The 11297-nt window shown below is 47.5% G+C and overlaps 1 protein-coding gene across 13 annotated transcripts in view; it reads right to left on the minus strand.

The window, feature by feature from the left end:
• Nucleotides 1-1049: 1049 nt before the first annotated feature.
• LOC128932340 (uncharacterized) overlaps nt 1050-11297 on the minus strand; it is a 48084-nt gene continuing 37836 nt past the window's right edge. For 10 of the 13 annotated variants that reach the window (XM_078329067.1, XM_078329064.1, XM_078329065.1 and 7 more), the window contains 5 exons: nt 10874-10901; nt 10467-10534; nt 9999-10026; nt 5146-5179; nt 1050-3676 (listed from right to left, as the gene is read on the minus strand). Coding sequence is in view for 4 of the 13 variants with exons in the window: in XM_078329059.1 (XP_078185185.1) it covers nt 2445-3676; nt 5146-5179; nt 9999-10007 (1275 nt within the window). In the remaining 9 variants the exon portion in view is untranslated. The other 3 variants (XM_078329060.1, XM_054257304.2, XM_054257305.2) reach the window with 3 other exon arrangements.

The following is an 11297-nucleotide window of genomic DNA, read 5'->3' on the forward strand; positions in this document are numbered from 1 at the left end:
ATTTAGGATTCCCGGCTGCCCTGGCCCCTCTCTGACATTGTGAGCTTTAGAAGGAGGATCAGGACAGCCAAGGCTCTCCACCTGAGATGCCCTGGTGTGTCAGAGGCAGAAAGGCTTTGGGGTCTGAGGGCACTGTGGGACAGTGAAGGACACTCCAGAGATGGCCTCTCCCAGCTGGAAAATGACTCAGAGCCTCCATGGGAGTTTGGTCATCAGGGAGCCCACTGGGTAGATTTGGGTGGCAACACTGACCTGCTAGGACACACCTTCACCCCACCAGGTCAGCTGTGAGAACTCAGGGCAGAGGGGCCCAGAACAGGCGGGTAGCAGCTCTTATTTAAATGCAGTGGCTCTGCTCCTGTGAAGGTTTTGGAAGATGTAAGGCGGCTTCGGAAAGCTCAGGCTCCACAGCAGTGTCACAAAGCAGAATCGCATCTCAACCATACCCAGGGCTCCTGTCTTTACCCTCACTCACTGCACAGAAGAGGGGGCACCTTACCTGGGGACAGGGATCCACACTCAGCTCTGCTCCACACACCCACCATCCTCACTATGCTGATTCTGAACCAGTCCCTCCCTTCAGTCCAATTTAGGGTCTGTGGCCCAGACAGGGCCGACTCAGCCACCCTCAGCATCCGAAGGTTCTGAACAAATGCCACAGCTGTCTGCACTGAGGACAGCAGCAACACTGGCAATGTTGACAGCCAAGGCCAATACGACACACTCTTCACATGTACACGCTGTATTTTCTGTCGCTCTGTGCTAAGTCATGTTCTTAAAGGGGTCTTTTGCTATGCCAGATAGTTTCAATATTTATGTAGACCAATGCTTTTTTCTCAGGATCAGTATTTTTGTGTCCTAAAACAACTATACATATATGCATGTCTGTATATATACAACTATATACATATATACATGTATATGTGCATATATATACAACTGTGTATATATACATACACACATGTATATAGTTGTATATATACACATACACACATATGTTCATATAAAAAACATTTGAATTATATCTCAAATTCTGTTAAAAACATGAATGGCTTGATATTCTAGTGCCAAGTAAGGGATGGCTTTATTTAAAACATAAATAGTTTCCAGTAGATTCCTTTAAAAATATTATAGCAGGGATTTCCAGATCACCCCCACTCCCACCTTTTTATAATTTTTGACTATTTTCCAGAGTCGTGAATCCAATGAGGTGAAGGTGGAAGAAAGCATTTAGCAGTAGGTACAGGAGAGCTGGTGTTGAGTGAGGCAGAGTGGGGAGAGATGCTCCTTTAAGTGGGAGCCTCTGGAACCTGGAGAAAGCAAGGGTGAAATGGGCAACCTTCCTGCAGAGCTACCAGAGGTGTGGATGATGCCCCAGGCATGGATGATGCCCCAGCAGTGGATGCCCCAGGTGTGGATGATGTCCCAGCAGTGGATAATGCCCCAGACGTGAATGATGCTCCAAGCGTGGATGATGCCCATCTGTGGATGCCACAGCAGTGGATGATGCCCCAGGTGTGATGTCCCAGCAGTGGATGCCCCAGGTGTGGATGATGTCCCACCAGTGGATGATGCCACAGCAGTGGATGCTCCAGACGTGGATGATGCTCCAAGCATGGATGATGCCCATCTGTGAATGCCACAGCAGTGGATGATGCCCCAGGCATGGATGATGCCCATCTGTGGATGCCGCAGCAGTGGATGATGCCCCAGGCGTGGATGATGCCCCAGCAGTAAATGATGCCCCAGCTCTGGATGATGTCCCAGCAGTGGATGCCCCAGGTGTGGATGATGTCCAGCAGTGGATGATGCTCCAGGCATGGATGATGCCCATCTGTGGATGCCGCAGCAGTGGATGATGCCCCAGGCGTGGATGATGCCCCAGCAGTAAATGATGCCCCAGCTCTGGATGATGTCCCAGCAGTGGATGCCCCAGGTGTGGAGGATGCCACAAAAGTGGATGATGCTCCAGGTGTGGATGATGCCCATCTGTGGATGATGCCATAGCAGTGGATGCCCCAGGAGTGAATGATGCCCATCTGTGGATGATGCCACAGCAGTGAAAGATGCCCCAGGCATGGATAATGTCCCAGCAGTGGATGATGCTCCAGGCATGGATGATGCCCATCTGTGGATGCCACAGCAGTGAATGATGCCACAGCAGTGAATGATGCCCCAGTAGTGGATTATGCACATGTGTGAATGATGCCGCAGCAGTGGATGATGCCCCAGCAGTGGATGATACTCCAGGCATGGATGATGCCCATCTGTGGATGATGCCGCAGCAGTGGATGATGCCCCAGCAGTGGATGCCCCAGGCATGGATGATGCCCCAGGCATAGATGATGCCCCAGAAGTCGGTGATGCCCCAGCATTGGATGATGTCCCAGGGGTGGATGATGCCACCGCAATGGATGCCCTAGACATGGATGATGCCCCAGCAGTCAATACCCAAGGTGTGGATGATGCCCCAGTTGTGGATGATGCCACAGCAGTGGATGATGCCCCAGTAGTGGATGATGCCCCAGGTATGGATGATGCCCCATCTGTGGATGCCACAGCAGTGGATGATGCCCCAGGAGTAGATGATGCCCATCTGTGGATGATGCCACAGCAGTGGATGATGCCCCAGGCGTGGGTGATGTACCAGCAGTGGATGATGCTCCAGGCATGGATGATGCCCATCTGTGGATGATGCCCCAGGAGTGGATGATGCCCATCTGTGGATGCCACAGCAGTGGATGATGCCCCAGCAGTGGATGATGCCCCAGGCGTGGATGATGCCCCAGCAGTGGATGCTCCAGGCATGGATGATGCCCATCTGTAAATGATGCCACAGCAGTGGATGATGCCCCAGGTGTGGATGATGCCCCAGCAGTGGATGCTCCAGGCATGGATGATGCCCATCTGTAAATGATGCCACAGCAGTGGATGATGCCCCAGCAGTGGATGATGTCCCAGCAGTGGATGATGCCCCAGGCTTGGATGATGCCCCAGCAGTGGGTGATGCCCCAGCAGTGGATGATGTCCCAGGGGTGGATGATGCCACAGCAATGGATGATGCCCCAGGCATGGATGATGCCACAGCAGTGGATGACGCCCCAGGAGTGGATGATGCCCCAGCAGTGGATGATGCCCCAGCTGTGGATAATGCTGCAGCAGTGGATGATGCTACAGGTGTGGAAGATGCCCATCTGTGGATGCCACAGCAGTGGATGATGTCCCAGGCGTGATGTCCCAGCAGTGGATGATGCTGCAGCAGGGGATGATGCCCCAGCAGTGGATGATGTCCCAGCAGTGGATGATGCCCCAGGCTTGGATGATGCCCCAGCAGTGGGTGATGCCCCAGCAGTGGATGATGTCCCAGGGGTGGATGATGCCACAGCAATGGATGATGCCCCAGGCGTGGATGATGCCCCAGCAATGGACGATGCACCAGCTGTGGATGATGCCACAGCAGTGAATGATGCACCAGCTGTGGATGCCACAGCAGTGGATGATGCTCCAGGTGTGGATGATGCTCCAGGCGTGGATGATACTCCAGGCGTGGATGATGCCCATCTGTGGATGATGCCCCAGGCGTGGATGATACCCCAGGCATGGATGATGCCCCAGCTGTGGATGATGCTCATTTGTGGATATGCCCCTGTTGTCCCAGCCATGGATGATGATTCAGCTGTGGATCAAAGCCAACAGTTGTTTTCAAGAAAAAACTAGTGCACAAGACATTAGTGACATTTATCAAGAAAAAAGGAAAATCACAAAATTAGTATCAGAAATTAATAGGAAGACATAACCACAGAGAGAGCAGAGACTATAAAACAATGAGTGGACATTATGAATACATAACTTGTTTTGAAGCAACGTTTTGTTTCACTTTGGCTGGTGTCCATATGCTGCAGTAGCCAGCCAATAGTGAGAGGGCTTCTCATGGAGGAAGCTTGGGTTGAGGCTGAGGATCTTTAACATGCATGCACAAGAGTTGCCACAAGGGGATGGAAACCAGGCTACCAACCAAGTGCTGCACAGAGTTTGTACCTGTCCCTCTCATCATTTTCAGCTGGCAGGGTTTGAGCATTTTAGGGCTTGGGAAGGTATTACTAAATCTACTAAAAGACATCACCGATCCTTATATGCTTTGGCCAATTGCTGAGCAAATTAACTTCACAACTGAAGTGGGCTGCATTAGCCAGTGTGGTCCCCCACCCCTCTTAGAATTTGTGAGCTTGGGGCCTGCTGGAGGGTGGACGGTGGGAGGAGGGAAAAGGTCAGGAAAATAACTGATATTAGGCTTAATATGTGGATGATAAAATAACCTGTACAACAAACCCTCCTGACACACGTTTATGTTATGTACCAAACCTGCTCATCCTGCACAGGTTCCCCTGAACGTAAAAACGAAACAAAAAAGGATCTGTGAGCCGACCCAAACACCTGGGGATCTTTGTGCTTTTCACACTGATGATTACAGGGGAGATGTACCTGTAACTGCCCTGGGTTGTGTGACCATGGAGGCCACTTTATAACGACGGGCAGTGTCTGGGACTTCCTTAGGGCTTATACACGAATGCTGTACTCCCTGCATGGTGGCGAACACCCCATGACTGAGAGCATGCCAGTAGTTGCCAGTGTCAGCACTGGCCCACACTCCTGGATTTGTTTTCATTTTCATTCAGGAACTCAGGAGCTGGGGCCACCCCCTGGCCCTTCAGGTTCTCCACCTGAGCTGTGAGGATAATAAACCAGACCCAGGGATGGCTCTGGTGAGGGTGGAGGAGTCACTGTACAGACAGAGTAGAGTGGGGCTGGATTTTATTCTTTAAAAGTGGACACTGGAGAATGGGCTGTGTAAATGGGAAATCTCTCCTGAGAAAACACACGGCCTCACCTGCATAGAAGCACACACATTCACATCACATGATGCAGCCTCACACAACACACCACCAATCCTCAAGCACCCAACTCAGTACCAGCCAAAAGGGAGCACAGCTGCTGCCTCAAAATTTGGCCATGATTTTTCCCCGGGGAACTCAGGTTTCTAAGAAACACTTTCACTATGCTTATTCCTATCACAATCCCAGAATCAGGGTGGCACTGCACATTGAAGCCAGCTTTTTTTCTTGACAATAATTCCAGAATACTTACCAGAGTCACACTTCAGATGGAACACCGGCACTACCTGCAACACAGAAACAAAGCTTTATGAGGGGCAGATTGTGCTGTGGATTGTTTGCAAAAGGTTGTTTCTCTCAATGAATACTGAAAACCTGATCACAAACTTAGTCAGCTGCTACAGTAATCAAAACAGCATGGTACTGGTACTGAAACAGAGATGGAGACCAACGGAACAGAAAAGAGGTTCATTGGACAGGACAGAATGGGTGGCCACAGAAGCCTGGGATAGATTTTATGTCCCCACAACACAGCAGTGAGCACACTTCATGGCGTGCTGATGCTTACCGAATGGTACAACTGAGGACTGGGTGATTCTGTTTGATTGTATGTGTTTTTATTCCAAGAGGCTCAACAACATGCTCTATGGAAGCATGATCCTTCAAACGCACTCATCTATCCTTTCAGTCATTTTTCACTCCCTCAGCCAAAAGCTTCTCCATCTGGGTTTCTGCAACACCAATCTCAAACCCATAAAGCAATGGGTCACAGCAACCCTGCTAAGCTCACATGCCCAGCTGTGGAAGGAAACTTCACTTTATGGCAAGTCTACTTCGCCACTACAGGCAGTGCAGCATGTTCGTTTAGAGATTAGCCTTTGGTGTTAGAGAGATCCAGCTGTGTGCATGTCTTGTGATAATTTACTTAACTGAGACTCACATTCCTCATCTGTATAATGAATAGAACCAAACTAATTATGCCTCAAAGTGATTGTGATGCTTCAAAGAGGCAACATAGAGAAGTGACCACATAGTATCCATGACTCAAATGTCTATCAGTTATCCTTTCCATTTTAATAACTTAAGCAGCTGTTATCAAGTACAGTCATGTGGCACAGTGACATTTTGATCAATGATTACTTACATGGCTGGGGTCAGACGGGCATACACAAACCTACCGGCCTGCATCATTAGATTAAAACAAAATTTTTGGTGAAAAATTTTAAGTAAGATGCTATACAATTGAAAGATTAACCACAGTGATGGAATTTTTAGGGAGAGATAAAACTAAAAGTGCACAAGGATTTGGAGAAATGTCTCCTCACATATGCTGCTACAGGAACATGAATTAGCATCACCATTTTGAAAAATATTTGGCACTATTCATGACAATAAAACATTTGTTCCCTTCTAACAATCTACTTCACAGAACTGAGTGCCAGTATTATTCCAAAGCCAGTTACACTTACGAACATGAGTGAATTTCAAATCATAATGTGAGCAAAAAAGCCAGACACCGAGAGTCACATATTGACTTATTCTATGTATGACAGTCCAAACCTGGAGAGGTCTAAATAAGTCATTAGCAGTCAGAGCAGTCATCAGCATCTTCCCTTAAGGAAGATGATTAGAGGAGGGAAACTTCAGGGAGGAACCAGGGATGTCTGCACTTGTGCCATTTCACCCTCTCAGATGTCAGGGTCCCAAAAGGGGGTGCTGGCAATATTTAGGTGGTTCAAAGGTCTCATGAAGAAAAGCAAATTACAGACAGCAGCAAACTCAGTTCTTTAATGAAGTGCCCCAGACTGGATAGAGGGTGCCCACTTAGTTTTGCATCTTATTATGTAGAATGAGGATCCTCCAAAGATAAAAACGTCATCCATAGCATAGCATGGACAGAATTATGTGCTATCAGCACATTTTATCCTATGGAGTTTCCTGCACAACTTTTAGCAATCTGTGAATAAAAGGTCCAGAACTTAACTTATAAATATCAACTTAGAGAACAACGGAAGCCTAGTTTTTGAAGACAGGAAATAGTGTAACGCCATCTTCTGCACCGCACCCGGCCTAGGGTATCATTTTCTACCTGCAGAAATTATCCTATTGCAGCTTCCCTCATGGATGGTGTCCACTGGCCAATCTTTAGAGACACAAATCTCAGCAAGAAGTTATTTCAGAGAGTGACTCACCCACCCTCCTACTCCAGGTGAGGTCACACTGGATTACACGAGATCACCCTGAGCTTTCCTCCATGTTCTCAGACTCCCTCCAGGCTCTGTGGAGCCAGAGGTCTTCAACAAGGCATTGCTTACGCTTTCCAGCCTTCAAGTAAGAAAGAGAAGTGGAAGGAATCACCTTTCAATTTTTTTCTTCCACTGGCCCATGATAGGTCTCACCTCCAATCCCACAACCCTGAGATCCCAACTTTGATGTGCACGCTTTGAGTGACATGAGTCCAACAATCAGACCCTGGGCCAGGCTCACAGTAGACATGCAAGACAGCATTCTGTGGGGGATGGAAATGCTCTCTGATGTATGGCTGCTGGGCCATTGCATGGTGGCTGTTGTGATGAGGTTTTGAATATTTCATTGTATATATTTGTTTATTTAACTAAAAAGAGGCATGTATATGACTGAGAAGCACACTAGACGGGACAGCTCCAGAGATCCAGACATAAGGAAGACCTGACTCCCCTCTCCTGGTGTTTTTTGCAGAATCGTTTGCTGCTCTGATCCCACCACCACTTATGGTTACTTCCTGGGCATCTGCACAAGGGCCCGTCACTGTGTGTGGCTGGGGATAGGACAGTGAGGACAACATCCAGGTCCAGAGAGATTCCAGTAGAAATACACTTGCACCCAGGGGAAGAGCGTGGCCCTACGCACCCAGTCTAGACTAGATCAGAGCAGCAAGAGCAGAGGGGTGGGGACGTCTCACTGTCCTCAGGAGCTCACCTTAATCTCCAGAGACCCTGACTCAGAAGCTGGGCAGGCTCCAGGATCAGTGTGTGGTTCAACAGGCTGGACAGGCTGAGAAAAAAAACCTTTCCACACTTGCACTAGATCCCAGCCCAGGGGTGACAGAGCTCATCCCAGGGGTGTTTTCATTAAAACATCCATGGAGCCTAATGTCTCTGTTCCTGGACTGAGCTCTGTAGTAAGGACAAATGAAAAAGACACAGTCACTGCCCTGCTAGTAAATACCCGTAGACAGGGTTCCTCTATTCACCTGTGGGAAGACTCAGACTTTGAGATGAAAGACTTTAAACCATCTCCAAAATAAGTGGAAACTGAGATGTTATGGATTGTACAGAAAAGTTGCAAGGATGACCTGGAGTCTGGGATCAGTCCCCAGCCCTTTGCTGAGATCACCCTGCAATGGAACTCATGTCCCTCCCCCACCTGCCCTGCTACTTTGGAGTGCTGCAGCTGCCCAGGCCAAGAGCTGGAAGACTCTGTCCAGTTGAAAAGCATTTCTGGGCCAGAAGACCCTTGGCCAACAGGGTCTACTGAAGAATCATTCCTCAGGAGGTTTCCGGAAGAGGTGACAAATAAAAACTTGTCTGTCTCAGCCCCAGGAAGATCAGTCCTGGGACCTCTCTGTGTCTGGTCTAACCCTGAGGTCCATTCCTACTGACTCGTGTCCTGTCCTATGTCAGAAAAATGGGGACCTGATTCCTGTTCTGCCCCTCTCCGCAATGACACTCTGCTGGTATCATTGCCAGCATCACACAAATAGATGGAGAAGACATGAGTCAGGAAGGAAGCTCCTTTCTCAAGGCATTTACGGTGATGTTCACACCAAGCTTTCGACGGAGAGGAAGGCCAAGTCCTACTCACTCTTCCCCAGAAGGGGTCTCATATCCTGCCTGGGCCCTGGTGATGATGCTGAACTGATGCCTCTAACATTGCAATCTTGACATTCTCTTTTAACAATGTCCCGAATATTCTCATTTTCTTTCCCTCTGATCCTCTAAATCATGTTCCCCTTCAGGTCTAGCAAGAGGCTCTCCCTTGCTCTCTCCCATGGAGCCCACGAAGCAGGCGTCCATGAATTCTGAGAACCTCAATGTTGGTAAAACTGATATTTTCCTTGACTCACACACAGCAGCACCCCTGCAGAACCAATGGAAAGCTTCGTCCAGAAATTACAGATGTCTAGGACAATCTGGTCATGAGAAAATCACTTCTGGGGTGAACAAGTGACACTGCACAATCAAGCAGTTTCATTCTTTTGTTCCACTGGGAAAATACTGACACATATAGGACAATCAAATTTTACTGAAAAGCAATTCATTTCCACAGAATGAATGCTCCAAAAAAACCTCTCAAACCATCATGTGGTCCACGTGACCTTCATTATGACTTAAAGCAGCTACCTTGGCTCTGTGTGTGTGAAGGTTTTCAGAAGGAAACAAAAACCTATTTCAACAGTAGCATCAATAGGGCATGATGGAGATTCTCCTGTCTCAGAGCCGAGTTCTTCATGGACACAACTGTTTCTCACAGCACGCCCCAGATCCTCACACCTATCAGGAACCTGAAGCTAGGAAGGTTCTCCAGACAAAAGCAAGCAAGAAAATCCCCCCAGACTTATCAATTACATTTGCCATTAGAAAGAAAGTGATACTAAAATATGTAAAATGTTAGAGAGGGGAACAACACACACTGTGAGGGAAGTGGACAGGAGAGCATCAGAATAAAGAGCTAATATATGTGAAGATTAATACCTAGGTGATGGGTTGACAGGTGGAGCAAACCATGCCACAATTTTAGCTATGTAACAAAGCTGCACATCCTGCACATGCATCCCAAAAATTAAAATCAAATTTAAATTAAAAAAGAAATTGCCAGAGAAGGAAAATCTAGAGTAAAAGAAAGTGGCTTAGTGGCTGTAAGGGCCTAGAAAAAAAAAGAGAAGTGACTACTAATGGCGATAGGGTTTCTCTGAGGGGGAAAGAATAGATTCTAAACTTAGATTGTGACAATGGCTGCACAACCCTGTAAATATAGTAAAAACACTACATCACCCACTTTAAATAAGTGAATTGATTTGCATATCAACTCTGTGACGATAAGGCAGTTTAAAAAAAAAATACTTACGGAGGTCATTTGGGGCTGTCACGGGGTCCTGCAACAAGAGAAGAACACAAAAAACATGGTAAGCATCATATCATGCAGGGTGCTGTGGGTGCAGGTCTTTTCACATGGTGACATTAGAAAACCACATCATTGGTCCCTAAATGAAGCATAGGAGATGCTTCTGGAAAAGACAGTGGGGTGTGTTGGAAATTTGGAAAGTGGTGATGTAAGTTGGCAAACACAAAATTGTTTTTCAAAAAACAAAAGTGACTACTAAGAAACATGCCCACGACGAGAGTGTAAGTTAGGCCATCTACTGACTGACATCGTCAATCAGGCCTCAGTTGGTCAGAAACTTCACTGAGTGCTCGCTAGAGTCCATGACAACTGAGGTCTCATTCACAATGGCAGTCAAAAATGATATTCACTTGATATTCCAGAGTCCCCAGGAAGAAAAATTTCTCTTCGAGACAAAGAAATGCATCTTACCACATCAGGGGGCATCTAATAGTCCTCTATGTCTTCTAGAATGAGGTCCTGTAAGACCTCAACAGGACCTAGGAGAACACAGAGTGAAAGTCAGTGCACTGGTGCTGCTGAGGAACATCAGAAGGAGCACTGGGAATTGTGCACGGGGCTGGAGTGTATGGAGCTGGGCATTTGACACGCATGGACCGAGCTGCTGCTGGACCATTCTCCTTGATGCTGAAGGAACAAAAAGAAGAGGGGCAGAAACAAACGAAAGAGCCTTGGCTTCCTAGCAAGGGCAACCTCATCAATGTGAAATCGTCATTCGAAGAACCAGTTAATACAGAAAGGAACCTACTTTAAATGTGTGAATTGGTTTCCATGTCAACTAGGTCTCAGTAACTGTTTAAAAGAAACAGATTACGTACGGTGGTGATACTGGGCCGCAGGCTTCTCCTGCAATAAGACAAAAAGAAACACCATGAGGATTACATCATGCTGGGTCCTGTTGGCACAGGTCTTGTATTCACTTACTGACATAAGAAAACCAGATGGCAGGCTGAAAACTGTGCCTCACGCAGGTAATCCCAGCACGTTGGGAGGCTGAGGCGGGCAGATCATGAGGGCAAGAGATTGAGATCATCCTGGCCAACATGGTGAACCCGGCTCTACTTAAACCTATAAAAAAGGTGGGTGTGGTGGTGGTCAGAGACTTTAGTCCAGCTACTCAAGAGTTTCAGGCAGGAGAATTGCTTAAATGCAGTAGGAGGACGCTGCAGTGATCTGAGATCACACCACTGCACTGAACGCTGGTGACAGAGAGACTCTGTCTCAAAAACAAAACTAAGATAA

This window comes from Callithrix jacchus, chromosome 6, assembly GCF_049354715.1.
Source record: "Callithrix jacchus isolate 240 chromosome 6, calJac240_pri, whole genome shotgun sequence".
Lineage (NCBI taxonomy): Eukaryota > Metazoa > Chordata > Mammalia > Primates > Cebidae > Callithrix > Callithrix jacchus.